Source organism: Balaenoptera acutorostrata, chromosome 6 (genome assembly GCF_949987535.1).
Source record: "Balaenoptera acutorostrata chromosome 6, mBalAcu1.1, whole genome shotgun sequence".
Lineage (NCBI taxonomy): Eukaryota > Metazoa > Chordata > Mammalia > Artiodactyla > Balaenopteridae > Balaenoptera > Balaenoptera acutorostrata.
In genome coordinates, this window is record NC_080069.1 from 35,939,760 (window position 1) to 35,959,128 (window position 19,369).

At 37.3% G+C, this 19,369-nt stretch overlaps 1 protein-coding gene across 1 annotated transcript in view; it reads left to right on the forward strand.

The window, feature by feature from the left end:
- Positions 1 to 8,159, forward strand: part of ZNF782 (zinc finger protein 782) — a 61,276-nt gene extending 53,117 nt beyond the window's left edge. The window contains exons 6-7 of the mRNA XM_057548037.1: positions 1,181 to 1,276; positions 5,328 to 8,159. Coding sequence (XP_057404020.1) covers positions 1,181 to 1,276; positions 5,328 to 7,207 — 1,976 coding nt within the window. The 3' untranslated portion in view covers positions 7,208 to 8,159. The remainder of the gene's footprint in view (positions 1 to 1,180; positions 1,277 to 5,327) is intronic.
- The last annotated feature ends 11,210 nt before the right edge of the window (positions 8,160 to 19,369 follow it).

Consider the following 19,369-nt stretch of genomic DNA (forward strand, 5'->3'; position numbering starts at 1 on the left):
ACTTCTTTTTTTTTATGAATTCCCTTTCTTTTCTCATCATGGAGTATATTTACTGTTTTAATGGCCTTGATTATTAATTTTATATGTGTCATTTCTTACTCTGTGGCTTACTGATTGATTTTTCTCCTTGAGTACAGTCATATATCCCTTTTATTCATACCTAGTAATTTCTTATTGAGGGCTAAATGTTGTGGATTTTATATTGTTAGGTGCTAGGTTTGTTGTATTATTTTAAATCTTTTGGGGGCTTTTCTGGGATGTAGTTAAATTACTTGGAATTAACTTGATCCCTTCAAGGTTTGCTTTAAGCTTTGTTATATTGGATTCAGAGCTCACTTTACTCTTGGACTAATTTGGCTCCTCTACCAAGTCAATAAATACCCTTCTGGTTATTCTACCCAGTTGGCCATGGATTAGGAAGTTTTTCTACCCTGACTAACAGAAACAGAAGTTCCTACCTCTCTGTGTGCTTTGGTGATACTTCAGGCTACTCTTTTTCCACTGGTCTTCCCCCCAACCTCAAGTGTTTTCCTTACACTTTCAAAAATTAGTACTCAGGAGATCCTTCTGCATATCAGATAGAGAAAGATGCTGTATCTTTCTTCTCTTGTATTTTATTTTACAAATCCTAGTTTTCATGACTTCCTTAAAATTCAGTTCTGTTGCCTTAACTTACTGAATGAGCTAGGCTCTGTTTTGGTGGTCTCTTTTTGCATTATGGGTTGAAAACTCTCCAGGCAATAAGCTGTGATAATCACAGGGCTCACCTCATTTGTTTCTCTATCCTCAAATATCCCTGTCTGTACTGCCTGTTTTCTAAAGTCTAAAACCCATTTCATATAGTTTGTATGTTTTTTTTAGATGTCTGATATGAAGGGTAAATCAGTTCCTTTTACTCCATTATAGCCAGATATGAAATTGGTCCTTATGAAATCTCATTTGAAGCACAGACATTGACTATTTTAGAACTTAATGTTATTTAGGCTTGTGACTTAAGGGTTTAAGAAGAGTGATCCGTTATGAGTGTAAGAAAATGTTTTTTGCTGTCATTTCTGCCCCCCCAAAAAAATTCTAGCAAGCACCCTCAATGTACCACTTCTGAAGCTATACCTTTCTTCACATTCAGAAACAGTGAAACCTATGCAGCTAACTCAAGTGCTAAAGTATTTCCCTTTTACAGGGTACTGCTTTACAAAACCAGAACTGATCTTCATGTTGGAACAAGGAGAAGATCCGTGGTTATTAGAGAAAGAATTTGTAAACAGAAGTTCCCCAGGTGAGTTATTGAATACTGGCAGAAGGCATCCAAGAAAATTAGATCCAAAGTGATCAGCTAGAAATGTGAGCAGTTTGAAATGTTTTCAGCACTCTCCTATTAGAGGCCTTCACATTTGAAACATTAGAAATAATAGATCTAATAAAAAGTAGAAGGGGGACAACTAAAGAAAGGAATGGAGTGGAAGCATGTTGATATTCTCATCTTTAAAAAATGGGAGCTAAGTGTACCCTTTGAAGCTGAAAAATTAAGTAATGGTTGTATATTTAACAGTAAAAAGATAAAAACAAAGAAAAGTTAAGAAAACAACTAAAATTGGGAGTAAACAGATCAGAAGAGAGAAATAAACAATAAATTTTATCATTGTATAATAATAAATTACTATATACAATCGAAATAGATGATTACATAGTATAGTTAGAAAGCATAAAAACTAGAGCAAACTACAACTTTCCTTATTGTTTACATTTGACAGAGCAAAGAAAACAGATCTGTTACTAGAAAAGTTTCTTATAAAGCTGTATCAAGGGTCCCCAGGATCATCATCAGGTTCATTAACTCACCTTGGAGGACTCAGCATACAGGCATACTCATAACTAAGATTTATACAGTGAAATCATACAAATTAAAATCAACAAAGAGAAAAGGTGCATGGGGCAAAGTCGAGAGAAAACCAGGTGTGACAACACATGTGAAATATGTACCTGGAAAGTTCATTTGAGGTGAGGTGCCCAGAGTTTTCACTGGGGGCTGCTCACGTAAGCACCCTCTGTCTAGCATGTATCAAAATTGTAGGCTTTCAGATGGAAACTAGGTGTTCAGCATAAATATATTGTTTGTACAAACAGTTTAGGCTCATTGAGTCCCTCTTAGCAGTTCTGGGAATCTTGGGAACCATCTCAAAATCTAAGTTCCCAGACGCCAGCTAAGGGCTAATCTTGTAATCAGGCCTTTCTAAGGGTAGCAGTCTCAGGCCTGCTGTGTTAAACATTTTCTGCACAAAAGCTATGCAAACACACATAGAGTAAAACAAACATATCTGACATATCAACTACCAATGTAAATGAATCTTAATACACCTATTAAGAGAAAATGCTATCATATCAGAGATATACCTAGAAAATAATTTAGAAAGTTTGAAATTACAGTCATGAATTGTTTAGACTATAAACATAAAAACAACTCAGTGTTTATTTATCTCAAAGTTCAATTCAGGTCAAAAACAGGTGAGAAAAAGGACATTTTGATAATGCTAAAGAAGATAATTTTTAAAGGATACATAAAAGTTTAAAATATTAGTACACCAAATAAATTATCATCAGGATTCATAAAACAAAAAACTGCAAGAGTTATAAGGAGAAATAGGAACACATTAGATATAGTCAACCTTAATATGCCTCTCTGATTTCATTCCGTAGCCTGTGGACTCTAGAATAGTGCTTGGCAAACTATGGCCCACAGGTCAAATCCTGCCTACTGCTTGTTTTGGTAAAGAAACATTTATTGGAACACAGCAATATCCATTTGTTTACATATTCAAGCTACAAGGCAGAGTTGAATTGTTGCAATAGAGAGTGAATAACCAGCAAAGCCTAAGACATTTACTCTCTGGCCTCTTACAGAAGAAGTTTACCAACCTCTGGTCTAGACATTATAAATAGCATATTTTATAAAATGAATCTATTATGTTCTGAAAACAAAGCTATGCAAACACACTACATAACTATTCTGAAAACAAAGAATAAACCTCCTTTTAAATGATCTTGGAACATTGACAAAATGTAGAAGTATTTTAGGCAAATTCTACAAAGTAAAGATATTATTGTTAAATAACACTATAAATTGCAAACAATATGAGAAAATTTTAAATCCTTCTATCTTAAAATTAATAATGAATATATATCTTTAAAAACCTATTTTATAAAAGAGTAAATTGTAACTGTACAATATCCAGAAATTATTTTTTAATGTAAAACATGTTTATTAGACTCTTTGCACTATAGATGAAACGGTGCTTAGAGGAAACTATTTTACCCTCATATACTTGTTTTTAAAAGCAATAAAGTTTTAAAAGAAAACTAAGCAAAGCAAGAAATGTAATAAAGAAAAAACATTATAGTTATAAAACATTATAATTACAAAGCCAAAAGGTGGTTCTTGGAATAAAAGCAAATAAAGTAGCTAATCTCAGCTAGAAAAAGAGAAGAAAGCACTATTACTCATTTTAAGTTTGGGCTTAGATTCCTACTTCTATAATATAATTTTGGAATACTTTAGCCTATACTTTTTCTCTTACTTTTGTAAACTCTTAGCCCATTTGATGGATGTGTCAAAAGAAAATGAGATTCTGTGCCAGATAGCATATAGTTACTGAATGAGCGCCTTTCCTCACCTGGATTATAATCTCCCAAAAAGAATGGTCTCTGTTTCACTCTTCCTTTCTGGGTATTTGTCACATGATAAATATTTTTTAATAACATTGTAGGCTGATTCCGAAGTCAGGTGGAGAGAGGCATTTCATACTGATTCACTCAGAAAACACAATCCACAAATGTAAATGCCCAAGTCAAATTTCTGGGATTTTTGAATCATCCAATGTAGGTATTGCTGGATCTGAACCCTTATATTAGTAAAAGAACTCTCTAGGTAATTCCTATGCATGGAGCTTTTTATGGACCACTAAATTTATATTACAGAGGGATGCAAAGAATATCACAGTGAGGGTTTTATTTTGGAAAGGTGAGCAAAGCTGCATAAACATATTTTATATTATATAAGGTGCTATTGATTAAATGGTGAGCCATTATTTTAGGTACAACCAAGAGAGAAGATGCTGCTCATTTAACTATGGATTTGCCATCAATTTTATGATGCCTCCTGATTTCGGTGATGGTTATTTACTTGAAAACTTGTGAGTCACAGACATTTTTGCATGGAGCGTGGGTAGCAGGAGGACAATAGCAGTCAAATATGCACAGGAAATTTATGGTAAATAAATATAAAGGATACTTGTAGGGTTTCTAGGGCCAGTTTGAAACATGATCCTTAAGAGTCTTACAGTGAATAAAAACTAGATATATGGAAAAATAAATGGAAAATAGAATTAAGGATTGGACAGGGCACGACTGGTTTGGGGGAAATGAGTAAACAAATTGAAAAGAGGAAAGTTAAGATTTGATGATTAAGAGGAACTCACTATTGAACAACCCTGATATAATACCAAGGCACCAGAACCAGGAAAGAGAGGTGACTCCAATATAGGTGGAAAAATTACTTTAACTCTCATCAGTTTTTTCACTTCCACCAGTACATTTATGTTTCTGTTTCTGATTATTTCTTTCAACATGAGAAAGTTGGTGCCATGATAATTTTTTTTTTTTTGCCACACTACGTGGCTTGTGGGATCTTAGTTCCCTGACCAGGGATTGAACCTGGGCCCATGGCAGTGAAATTGCTGAGTCCTAACCACTGGACTGCCAGGGAATTCCCCATGATAAGTTTATTTTAGTGTTGATGTGTAGAATGGAAAAATGAAGCTCCAGTTGGAATCATATAGACTAATGGTTATCAATGTAATCTGTGTTTGTGAATGTAGTCTCTGGTGTTCTTCCCTAATGCAAACTCTATCTCAATAAAGCCACTGAAAGCAATTCTCCATTGATACTTTTTGTTATCTACTTAGTGCAAAATCCTTGTTGAATTCATTTCAGTCTTTGTTTTATCTGTTCCCAGGATTCAACTCTCTCAAATATATTCTTCTTTTTTAATTGTTCCTTTCCTTTATATCCTCTTCTCTACCTGGTTTTGAAAATTATACTTTAAGATACCAAATATAGATGTAATTTCATTTCTAGATTCCTCTCTATCTTTCTACTAGAAAAAGTTTTTTTAACAACAAAATAAGAGAATATACACTTGAAATTACTTTATTTTTGGGAAACTGAGCCAGACACCAAGGAGTCAAATACATAATGGGGGATATGTATATAAATTTTACTCCATAATAAGTGTGTTAAATATCATTAAATATTTTTAATTTTCTCACTTTTAGAAGAATCCCAACCTGATGAACTCTTACAGGAGAGCCTAGAAAACCAAGGCAAACATTTGAGGCAAGTTTTATTTGTCAACAAATCATTGACTACAGAGCAAGAAATTTCAAGAAAACTATGTACTCTGGACATAAACATTTTCCCTGCAGAAACAATGCCTTGTAAATTTGACACTACAAGGTCTACTTACTTGCTTCTTAGCTCATTGACCCCACACCGTCAATATTCAAGAAAGAAGGCTTATGAGCTTAATTTATGTGAGAACTGGCTCCTCAGTATTAAGGATCGCAGAACTAATACTGGAGAGAAATCTTTTGTTTATAGTAAAAGTGTGAAAGCCTTTGGACATAAAGACAAAGTTATTCAGCATCAGACAATTCAGACTTTACAGCAAACTTTTGCATATAATGAATGTGGAAAAGATTTTCTTGAAAAGACTGCCCTTGTTACATCTAAGAATACCCACCCAAAAGTGAAATCTTATAAATTCAATAAATTTGGGGAAAACCAATATGATAAATCAACCTTGATAATCTCTCAGAGCAATCATCCAGAGGAGAAGAGTCACTACGAGTTTAATAAATATGAATATACTATTGATAAAAACAGAAATAATTTCAGTAGGATCACTCAAAGAACTGACACAGAAGGGAAATCTTTTAGCCAAAAATTACACATTAGAGAACAGCAAAAAATTCATATAGGGGTGAAACCCTTTGAATATGGAAAGAATTTCAGCCATAATTCAACCCTCCCAATGCATCAGAGAATTCACACAATAGACCAGTCCTCTGACTATGGCACATGTACACAATCATTGGCTTACCAGTCAACTTTCAATGTACATAAGAGAACGCAAATAACAGTGAAACCCTATGAGTGTAATGAATGTGGAAAATCCTGCACTATGACTTCATGCCTGATTCAGCCTCAGAAAAGTCACACAGAGGAGAAACCCTATGAATGTCATGAATGTGGGAAAGCTTTCAGTGAGAAGTCACGCCTAAGAAAACATCAGAGAACTCACACAGGAGAGAAACCCTATAAATGTGATGGATGTGAGAAAGCTTTCAGTGCAAAGTCAGGCCTAAGAATACATCAGAGAATTCACACAGGAGAGAAACCTTTTGAATGTAATGAATGTGGGAAATCTTTCAACTATAAATCAATCCTCATAGTACATCAGAGAACTCACACGGGTGAGAAACCCTTTGAATGTAATGAATGTGGAAAATCTTTCAGCCATATGTCAGGCCTAAGGAATCATCGGAGAACTCACACAGGAGAAAGACCATATAAATGTGATGAATGTGGGAAAGCTTTCAAACTGAAGTCAGGTCTAAGAAAACATCATAGAACTCATACAGGGGAGAAGCCCTATAAATGTAATCAATGTGGGAAAGCATTCGGTCAGAAATCACAACTCAGAGGACATCATAGAATTCACACAGGGGAGAAACCCTATACATGTAATCATTGTGGGGAAGCCTTTAGCCAGAAATCAAACCTCAGAGTACATCACAGAACTCACACGGGGGAGAAACCCTATAAATGTGATGAGTGTGGAAAAACTTTCAGGCAGAAATCAAATCTCAGAGGACATCAGAGAACTCACACAGGGGAGAAACCCTATGAATGTAGTGAATGTGCCAAAGCTTTCAGTGAGAAGTCAGTCCTAAGAAAACATCAGAGAACTCACACAGGAGAGAAACCCTATAATTGTAATCATTGTGGAGAAGCTTTCAGCCAGAAATCAAACCTCAGAGTACATCAGAGAACTCACACGGGGGAGAAACCCTATAAATGTGATAAATGTGGGAAAACTTTCAGCCAGAAATCAAGCCTTAGAGAACATCAGAAAGCCCACACAGGGAACTAAACATATAAATGTAATGAATATGGAAAAGCTCTGAGCTGGAAATCAAGTCTCGCAATACAAAATAAAACATGTAGGAGAGAACCCCTATGAATATAATGAACACTTGGAAGTTTCTCTGCAAGATACCAGCTTTCATTAAACATCAGAGAACTTACACAAGAGAGAAATTCTTGGAATATATTTTACACGGGCAGTCTCATCTTGAGTGCAGTCCTCATTGTAGATCAGAGAATTCAATCCAGCAAAGAAACTCTGTAAACATAATGAATATAAGAAATACTCTGTGCATTCGATCCTTGGAAAACTCACACTGCAGAAGAACCCTGGGAATGTAATGAAAATGTCAAAACTTTGTCCCAGCAATCAAAATTCATTCATCATCAGAGAAATCAGACAGAAAATTGAGAATGTAATAAATGTGAGATAACCTTTAGCCAAAAGCCAGCTTTCTCGGTAAAGCAGAAAATACATAGAGACCTCACAGTATATCAGAACAGACAAGAAATCAGGGTAATGGATGTGGGGAATCCTTCTACTATAAGTCAAACCTCAATTTGACTAACACAAGGTAATAACTATATGACATATAATGACTATTAATTGTTCACCAATAACCATTTCCTTTTTTCTCATGCCACACCTCATCTAAATTTCTCAACTACTCTGTCATCCAAATGAGATCATATTTTTAACCTCTGGATAGTGAAATTTAGAGGTCAACGACAAGTCTTACTAAATACACCTCTCAAATTCTTAATGTTTTCTCCTGTCCCTTGTCAGAATGGAGTGGAGATTACCCCCAGCAAAACCAAAGAGGCTCATGCACAGAAGATGAAAGAGTACAAAGTAGAAAGAAACAGGGCCAAAGAGTGACTGTTGAATGAAATTTTCTTCTGCATGTACACAGACATTTTGCTGTGATGAAATAAACTTGTTCTCTGCTGGGCTTCTACAGTTTGGATATACTTAATGATGATATTTACTCACCAACCCTCAGTTAACAAAGCCTATGAATGTGATTTCTGTGGACATGTGAACTCAGTGTAGTGTATCAGAAATATCACACAGGAAAAACCTCTGACAACATCCTGAATGACCATAGTTTTTATCCACAATTCTTCCTCCTCAGTCAGGTAAATATCAGGGGAAGATATCTAACATTACAATATATATAGGTAATCCTTTACCCAAAAAATGATATCTCATTAAATATCTGATAATCGAGCTGTGAATGTGTGAATGCTTTCAGTGAGTCATCAAAGTTTAGTATCTCTCAGTTTGTTATAAGGGAAAAATTTATCAATTTGAGAAAGGTAAATAATAGCCTTTATGTTATATAAAAACTATTTCATATGTAATATTAAGACAGTTAATGAAATATAACAATATTGGTTCATAGGCATTCACTAGAATAAGAAGATTTTTAAAAATAAATTGCATAAACTGCACAGTGTTGAATGTATGTGAATATTTTCTGAGTTCTCTATTGTGTGTCTATGTGAGTGTGCATGCCACTTAGATGTTTGTTTTGTATGTATATTGGAAGTCGACTGCACTGTAATAGAATTATGTACCCCTTACTTAGTAACTATTCTGATATCAGCTATGATTTGCCACACGTATGTTAATAACAAGTAAACCTTTTACAGGAAGTATCTGAAAATTCAGAATCCTATACCTCATTCCTTTTCTCCTGCTACCTCCTGACATGCGCATATAGGAAAGGCCATTGTTACTAAGCTGTCTTTTTTCAACAAAGCCAAACCATGTTTTCTGTGTACTTTTGTATCATCTCTGGGTCACTAATATAAATACTGTATTGAAGCATACACACATACAAATATATATAAAAGTATGTGTATATATACTACAAATATATATAAAAGTGTGTATATATTCTGTCTCTCTCTTCAATGTCACTGAGTCCTTCCTCAGTGGTATCAAGTATACTGATAAGCCCTTTGAAGGTATTCTTCATATAGTGTATGTGTTTTTTATTTCCAGCATTTAAATTTTACTGTAGTTTATATCTCTCTGCTGAAATAACCTATCTAATCTTGCATGTTGTTTAGCTTCTTTACAATCATTTTATATGGTGTTTGGCATTCTCTGTCTCAGTTAAGCAACTGCTTGGGTTCTTGTTTCTCTCTGCAGCCACCTAGCTCTCCAGACTTTGGGCTTGTTTTTTGCCCTGCAGTCTCAGATATCTGATGTATTCAAGAAAAGTTGTTAATTTAAACTCTTCCCAGCTGTCTTCTTGTTTAAGAATAGGAGCAGTGCTTTTTCCTGCTCTCTAATCTGAAATGTAACTGAAAGTTGTTAGTTGATTTCTGACATATGTTCCAGGGTAATTTGATGTGAAAAAGGTGACTTTTTTCAAAAATGGTGATAAAATAATTGGATAATCATATATTTTAAATGCACCTTGATGTTTATACCATAATTAAAGATTTATTCAAAATAAATTATAAACCTAAACAAAATAGCTAATAGTACAAAATTTCTGTTGGGAAACATGGAAACTAATTTGAAGCACACAGATTTTTAATATGTAATGCAAAGAATTGTGTGAGACATAAAAGCAAAAAAGATAAATTGGAGTTTATTAAAATTTAAAGTGTCTGCTTTTCAAGATTTTATTATGAAAACAAAACAAATCACACATTGGGAGAAAATGTGTCTAATAAATATGTCTGTCAAAGGACTTGAATCCACAATATGTAAAGAATGTTCATAATGCAATAATAATACAAACAACTCAGTTTAAATGGGAAAAAAAAGGATAAGATTAAAACAAGCATTTCACAATAGAAGATATATAGATAGCCAGTAAGTACTAGAAAAGATGAACAAAGCTTTAGTCATCAGGGAAGTGCAAATTAAAACTATAATGTGATCACATTAAAAATCCATTTGATAGTTCCTTGTAAAGGTAATGACACCTTACCTAAAACCAACAATTTCAATTCTAGGTATTTACCCCCAGGAAAACTTAAATAATTATACAAAAACAAAATCAAAAAATTAATTTTTAAAAAAGAATTGTATAAAAATGTTCATAGAATCTTTATTCATAATCGCCCCAAATTAGAAAGAACCAAAATGTCCTTCAGCAGATAAATGTATAAACAGTGATGTTGCCTAACAATGGAATATCACTCAGCAATGAAAAGGAAGGAACTACTAATGCATATAACAACATTAATAATAAAATTAGGCTGGGCAAAAGAAGCCAGGCACAAGAAAGTAGAGCTGTATGATTCTGTTTATACAAAATTCTAGGAAAGACATCTAATCTAGAGGGTGGGGGTGAAAATTAATTGGGTAGGGGAACAAGCGAATGTTTTAGTGTGATGGAAAGTTCTATATAGATTGTGGTGGTGTTTACAAAGGTGCATAAATTTTCAAAACTCATCAAAAGGTATCAAAAATTCATATACTTATATAAATTACACATCAATATAGTTGATTTTAAAAACTATAAAGGTGAATTTTGGATCCCCAGCATATTATGAGACCCAGATTCTGAATTTGCCACATGGCTCATTGGCTTTACTATCAGTACTTGTGTATTTATTCCCTTGTCCCTCCCGTATGGCTGTACGACCTTGGGCAAGTCAGTTCTCCTTTATGTCTCTCAGTTTCCTCATTTGTGAGGAGTGCATAATGATGGTAATTACCTACAATCCTATTTGAAGGCGTTTTCTGAGTTAATCTATCAATAAGTCAGACACTTAAAACAACGCCTGGCACAGAGTAAATGAGCAATAAGTAATAACCAACCATTATCTATTTTACTACTATTATTAAAAATCAAAATAAAAGTCTGTGTTCCTTAAAAAAGCTTAAAGCAAGATTATAGCTGATAATAAAGCAAAATAATAAATTGGGCTGAAAGGAGATTCAGCCTTGATGTGATGGGTAGGTGGGAGTTCCTTACACTCTCAAGGCATTACTTTTTATCTAATGACACCCTTCCTGAGATTTTGGAAGCCTCAGGACTGTGTACTGCTTACGTGCCTCAGCCCCAAGCATTTTCTGAGTGTCCAGTCCCCTGGAAATTGCTTTTCCACAAAGGCAGGAAAAGCACCCCCTGTGACTCTATCTCTCCCCCCTCCCCCCAGAGCTGCTCTCTGATGGAAGTCTGAACTAAACTGGAGCTCTCTGTTACAGATTCTTCCATCCAGGGTAGGAATTACATACCAGATGTATAAATATTCTAGAGAGAAGTCACACTATAAGACAGTACTAAGAACACACATGCATTCGCGCATGCGCACACGCACACACACATATACATCCTTTCATGGCCACTGCTGCCCTGAGTTCTGTTTCCCTGCTATACTTGAGGTGATTTCATTAATGCCTTTTAACACAGGAACTGCATCCTGAATTCTCGTGTAATGGAATCACTTCATTTGGTGACCTCTATGAGAAAAGAGGACTTAGAGATCAGCAGATGATTTGGCCCTAATCATGGGCAAAAGGCATGAAATTCTGCATTCTTCACCACAGGTACGTCAGGACATTAAAAAGACACCATGTCAAGTAGTAGGCGGTCTCCTGCCAGTGTACAGAGTTTGTGGGGGCATGACTTGGGCCAGAGTTTGAGAACCCATCTTCTGGGTCAGTGGAGAATTTTGACAAGGACCTTGAGATAAGATTGAGCTCAATTCTCAGAGGCCCCTCCATATTCCTAAGGGAAACTTCCGGTCATCAGCGGTGTGGGCATGAGTATACCTGTAAATGCTTCAGCAGTAGGTGAGATTAAATCAAATGGAGTGATGAGACAAAAACAGTCTTCTATTTGGTAGTATAATTTATTTTCATATCAAAATTACCGGAACAGTGCAGAAGCAGACAATAGTCACAAGATATAGGAAAATAAGTATAGAAGATTATAGTGAAAGTATGCAATGCATTGTACGTAAGTATGCAACAGAAACCATTAAGTTGCCATCGATTTTAATTGTGAAACTTTATTCCCTGCATTAATGCTTTATATCCACATATTTAAAATGGAACTGAGGGTTTCAGGTCTTTATTTTTCAATTTGCTTCACATGTTTTGGTGACTTATCCTTCGAAAAAGCAAAATCCAATGTCTGATCTCCATAAGAGGATGAGCAATGTCTTATCCTGAGCCCACAAGCCAGGTGTCTGTCCCATGGAAGCCCCTTTGCAGCTGGCAGGTCCTGGACAGGAAGGTGACCCTCCTGGCACAGATAGCACAGAGGTTGATATCTCCAAACAGGTGAACCTGGTAGACCTCAGGGCCTCCTGTAAAGCCCTGCTAGTCCCACACTGGAAACACAGGCAGGCTGCAAGCTTTGAGCAACTTCCCAGAGCAGTATCTGCAATGGCTGTTGAGGATCAGAAGCCCCTGAGATTTCTGATTCTGCCTGATTTCACAGAGAGCAACAATCCATTGTAGTAACAATGTGATGCTGATGGGGGTTACTGTCTTGCCACTGTGGTGCCAGGGGCTTTCAGGATCCTGGGGATCATTGTGGGTGTTTTTGCTGGTCTTCTTGGTACACCACTTGAGGCTGTCAAGCAACTTTTCCCATCCATCTGCCTTTTCTGTGCGGTCTTCAAGAGCAAGAGTAGCCTCTGTGCCTGACAGAGTGCAAGGCAGCTGCTGACACATAGCAATACTTTAGCTCTGAACCATACCTGAGTGTGGACTTCTTTTTTTTTTTTTTAAGACAGTAATACGCTATATGATACCAGACTTTTCCAGGTAAAACTATTTTTTTAATTTATTTGGTTGCACTGGGTTTTAGTTGTGGCAGGTGGGCTCCTTAGTTGCAGCAGGTGAGCTCCTTAGTTATGACTCGCAGGCTCTTTAGTTGTGGCTTGCCAACTCCTTAGTTGTGGCATGCAAACTCTTAGTTGTGGCATGCATGTGGGATCTAGTTCCCTGACCAGGGATCAAACCCAGGCCCCCTGCATTGGGAAGCATGGAGTCTTATCCACTGCGCCACCAGGGACGTCCCTAAGTGTGGACTTCTTGGCACATCACACCTACTTATTAAAAGTTTACCAAAGGAAGGAGCGCATGAATGATATTTCTAACCAACACACTGGTAATTTGTTTTCATATTATTATATTTTTTTCTTGGAAAAAAGAATGAATACAATTTTTTAAAATAAGTCTGGCTTAGCCTCTTTGGTGAATGTTTCCAATCTTTTCATATTATTTAGCTGTAAATTCCCCCCCTTAGCACTGTTTTCATTGCATCCCATGATTTTGGTATAAATTCATCCTGTTGTGGTCATTGAAGAGATTTTGTATGATACCTATCTCTTTAACTTAATCTGTGGCCTAACTCATGGTCTCTCTGGAAAATGTCCCGTTGTGAGTTGGATACAGTGTTCTGTATATGTCAGGTCTAGGAGGTTTATTACGTGGGTCAAGTTCTCTATTTCCTTATTTATCTTCTGTCTGGTTGTACTATGCATTATTTATAGTGAGGTACTAAAGTCTCCTATTACTGTATAAATGCTTGTTTCTCTTAATTCTGTTTTTGGAGTCTGCTTATCTCCCTGGATATTTATGATGACTTTCTAAATTCCCTTACATATGTGAGTGCTTTTGAATGTCCTACTCCTTAAATGTCTGGCTCCCAAAAATGAAAAAAAAAAAAGAAAAATTAAGGGAGAAAAAAGGTACTGGACCTATACATCCTCTAGAAGTTGCTTCAGCCAGATAAGGAAAGGTTTGCAAGAACGGCTGCCTGCCTCTGTGTCTGCACCTGTGTGTTCAGAAGCAGCAGTCAGCAGTAAAAACAGATCCCCAGTATTTGGGGGTCAGAGTCCTTATTGCTCACCCTGGATCCACAAGCTGCATGAAAACTGCTCCAGAACACGTTTATGGTTGTCTGCAACGGGGTTAAAGGTGTGTGAGATGAGTAACTGCTATGGTGCTAAAAGCTGAAATTGATTAAAATTAAGTTCAATTTATAGGACCAGCCCTTCTCCGGGAATTGCAAATCTTCAATAACTCCAGAGTTCCCAAACAGTTACATCAGACAGATTCTGCCAGCATAATTATTGTCTGGGTAGGGAGACAGATTCCTGGTCCTTCCTTATCCCACCGTCTTCCCTCTAACTCCACCTCCGTTTCATATTATTTAAATTTACAATGGTTAATTATTTACTTAAGGGACAGTGTTTTGTTTTATATCTATAACAGCATTTTTAGCCATATTAAGTTCTATTGCTTATTTCTGAATGTTCTCCAGTTTGTGGCTTGGAAGTTCTCAGAGCTAAAGCCTCTATCCTCAATCACTGGAAAGCCAAGTATATTGTTTCTAGGAAGCAAAATGGTTTGGTCAGGTGTTTGATGTATGATTTATGTTTTATTTTATCTACAGGATTATTCTTTAAGCCCATGGGAAAGATTTTTAATTTGGGGGTTAGTTTTCTGAGAGTTAAATCTCCCTACCCAATTATCTGGCAGTCTTGCTGTCAATTAACATTAATTTCACTCCATCTGGTGAGTCTCATTAAGACTATTTGTGAAACTTAATTATGGAAGACCTGGCATCTTTTATTTCCCTAATCGGACATGGCTTTCAGGTGGCCTTTATTTCTGTGGAAGGACTGTTTAGTGCTAGTAAACCAAAGGCCCCCTGAATGCCTGTTGATCACTGGGCAGACAAATTCATCATGAAAAGTTAGTACCTTTTATTTTTTCAAAAATCACCACAGCTAATTAACATTGGTTGGTTCCTTCAAGTTTCTTATTGGCATGTGGCCATCAAAATTAACCCACTGCATTAAATAAGCATGTTGTATTTTAAACTAAAAAAGAAGGGAAATGTGAAGAGCAATATTATTAAGTAATGTCATTCAAATTTAACATGCTTATTGCAATAGCATTCAAGTCTTTGTGTCTTAGCTTCTGAATGTGTTTGATGCAGTGGATAACTCTGGCAGTTTGGTGAAGACCATGATCCTTCTTGATGACTTTTTTTAATGCATAATGTATAATAGGATTGCAATGAAAACCAAATGTACTAAAAGAAAGTAATCAAACATTTAAAAAAATAATTTGTGGTATATAAATAAATGTGATACTTTATTAATGCATCAAATATCCAAATCTAGTGTCAGTATATAAACTGTCATAATTTCAAAATAGAGATGAGCCAAGTACTATTTCTAAATCCTTACAACAACTGGTATGTGATACATGAGAATATTTGGATTTCTATTGGTGACAGTCATGGATACTCTGGCACTACCGCTGTTTGTTGCCCACATTCATAATTGAAGGAATAGATAAGTTTCAGTAAGGGGCTAGTTACATTAAAGATGTACTTTTGGGAGTTCCCTGGTGGCCTAGTGGTTGGGATTCCAGGTTTTCACTGCCGTGGCCTGGGTTCAATCCTTGGTGGGGAACTGAGATCCCTCAGGCCGCACGGTACAGCCAAAAAAAAAAAAAAAACACAACATAATTTTGAGTGACATCAGCAAGATGTCAGAGTAGGTGGTCCCTGACCTCAGTCCTCCTTACAGGAAGACTGACTAGCAACTATCCAGAGACGAGATACCTTGTGAAAATTCCAGAACCCAGAACCCAGAACCCCTGTAGCATTCTCCTTGGACCAAAGAGAAAAAGAAGGATCACATTAGAAGGGTAAGAGGAGCAGTTTCACTTTGATCACATCACCCCTCCCCAAGGCTGACACAGCACTGCATCAAGAGAGATCTCTGGGCCTATAGTTTCTCTAGTGGGAAATAGCCCAAGGTGGGCATGCAGGTTCCTTAGCACTGCAGATGCTTCTCAGGAGGCCCACTTGGGTCTTATCTCACAGAAATTGGTGGAGCTGGACCACTAGGGATTAGACAGAGATGGAGAAGGCGGCAGAGTTTACAGCAACCAGCACAAATATCTTGGCAAACCACGTTCCTGCTGCTGGCTGTGCCTGAGCAGAGATCTCAGCCAGTGCCTCTGCCCATTTGCAGAGCCAAGCCACTGGCTTCATCTGCCCAGGGAGCTCAGTTGTCAGTTATGTCAGGTTTGGGTCCCCAGCCAACCATCTACACTGGCTATAAAGCCCATTCGTGGGGCCACTCAGAGAAGTAAGACAGCAGCCCCTCCAATTGCTGAGCATAACCTCTAGTCCCAGCCAGCTGGGAAGCCTAGACAGAAAACATGGGCAACTATGGAGTGCATCCTATAGCCTCACTGGGGTAGGAAGGCAAGACAGCAGCCCCTCTCAACTCAAGAGCATAGCCTCCAGCCCCACATAAACACAGAACCCAAACAGTGACCCCAGGCAGCCTTGAAGCCCAACATACAAAACTGCCTGGCTGCAGAGCACAGCCTGTGACCTCATACAGCCAGTTACCCCACCCAATCACAGAGCATAGCCTAAGCATAGCCTGTGGCCCTGTCCTGACCAGGAAGCCCAGAGAGCAACCCTGCCCAACTGTGGAGCACAGCCTCCACCCCACTCAACTGTAGGGTACAGTTGAATGCCCCACCAGGTGAAGGAGCCCAGCCAGCAAATTTTTTCAACAGTGGCACACAGCCTGCAGCATCCAATCACAGAACCAGCCTGTGGCCCTGATCAATTTAAGGGCACAGCCTGCAGCCCTACCTGATTACAGAGCACAGCCCGAAGTCCCATCCTGCAGCTGCCTGAATACAGAATTCAGCCAGTGGCACTATCCTGAAGGGGAGCACAGTCTGAAGCCCCACATGACTAAGGGGCATTGCAAAGTGCCTGCAGCCCTGTCCAGTCACAGAGTCCAATAAGCAGCAATGTTCTACAAGTGAACACAGACTGACCCTACCCAACCAGAGGTGAACATGGAGCCCAGCTAGTGGCACTGCCTGACCATAGAGCACAACTAACAGCCCCACGTAACCAGGGTGTCCAGCCAGCACCTCCCCCCAACTTCAGAGTATGGGCAGGAACTTTACCTAACTAAAGAACAAGCCCCACTTTCCCACAGGTGTTACCAGATGACCTGGCCAGAACCCAAAGCTGAGATAACTGAAGTTCTTTCCCTGCCAAAGCAAACCTGTAAAATCTGGAAAAGGAAACCACTTCCTCAATTGCATAGAAACCAAAACAAGATACAAGGATCACAAAGAATCATGTAAACATGACATCACCATAGGAAACTACTAAAGCTCCAAGAACAGACCCTAAAGATCTATGAACGTTCTGACAAAGAATTCAGAATAAACCTCTTAAAGAAGTTCATCAAACTATAAGAACACACGGATAAATAACTAAATAGAATTAGGAAAACAATACATGAACAAAATGAAAAGTTCAACAAAGAAATAGAAACCAACACACACACACACACACACACACACACACACACACACACACACTAAAATCCCAGGGCTTCAGAATACAGTGACTGAAGAACTCAACAGAGAGTTTCAACAGCAGACTTGACCAAGCAGAAAAAATCATCAGTGAACTCAAATGCAGATAATTTGAAATTATCCAATCATAGAAGAAAGAGGAAAAGGAATTAAAAAGAAGGAAGAAAACCTACAGAACTTGTAGGACACCATCAAAAGAAATAATATATGCATAATAGGAATCCAAGAAAGAGAAGACAGAGAGGAAAAAAGTCTATTTAAAGAAATAATGGCTGAAAACTTTCCAAACTTGGGGAGAGAACTGGTCATCCATATTCAAGACCCAAAAGAGCTACACCAAGAACACTATAATTATTGTCAAAAGTCAAAGACAAAAAATTTTAAAGCAACATACAATGGAACCCCCCTAAAACTATCAATGGGTTTCAAAGCAAAAACCACTCAGGCCAGGAGAGAGTGGGATGATATATTCAAAATGCTGGGGAAAAAGAAAGGCTGTCAACCAAGAATGCTATACCCAGCAAAGCTGTCCTTGAGAAATGAGATAAAGACTTTAGCTTTAACAAAAGCTAAACCACCATCAGATCTGCCTTACAAAAAATGCTACAGGGAGTTCTTCAAGCTAAAATGAAAGAATGCTAATTAACAATGTAAAAGCATATGAATGTGTAAAACTCATCAGTAAAGGTAAATATATAGTCAAAGTCAGATTCTCTAGTACTTTAATAGTGGTGGTGCATAAATCACTTTCAACTCCAGATTTAGAGTGAAAAAAAACATAATAAATATAACCATGACTATAATAATTTCTTATTGGATACACAATATTTTAAAAGATGTAAATCATGAAACATCAATAACCTAAAATGTGAGGGAAGGGACTTCCCTGGCAGTGCAGTGGTTTAGACTCTGCACTTCCAATGCAGGGGGCACAGGTTCAATCCCTGGTCGGGGAACTAAGATACCATATGCTGCAAGGCGTGGCCAAAAAATAAATTTAAAAATAATAAAATGTGAGGGAGAAGGGAGAATTAAAAGTACGGTTTCTGTATGTTACCAAAATTATCAACTTAAGATAGGATTTTAAAATAGGACATCTTATAACTATAAGATAATTTATGTAAGATTCATGGTAACCACAAAGGAAGAATCTATAGTAAATACACAGAAGATTAAGATTAAAGGAATCAAACCATACAACCATAAAAAGTCACCAAATCACAAAGGTAGACAGGAAGAGAGGGAGAAACGAACAAAAGTACAACAAAACAGTCAGAAAACAATTAACAAAATGGCAATAGTAAGTCCTTACCTATTAATAACTACTTTAAACATAAATGGGTTAAAGTTTTCCATGAAAATACAGAATGGTTGAATGGATAAGAAAAACAAAAAATCCCATAATATGCTGCCTACATTAGACTCACTTGAACTTTAAAAACACAGGCTGAAAATGGAGAAATAGAAAAAAAGATATTCCAAGCAAATGGTAATCAAAAGAGAGCAGGGGTAGTTATATTTATGTCAGACAAAATAAACTTTAAGCTGAAACTGGTCACAAGAGACAAAGAAGGTCATTATATAATGATAAAGGAATCAATTCAAGAAGATATAACAGGGCTTCCCTGGTGGCGCAGGGTTTGAGAATCCGCCTGCCAATGCAGGGGACACGGGTTCGAGCCCTGGTCTTGGAGGGTCCCACATGCCGCGGAGCAACTAGGCCCGTGAGCCACAATTACTGAGCCTGCGCGTCTGGAGCCTGTGCTCCGCAACAAGAGAGACCGCGATAGTGAGAGGCCCGCA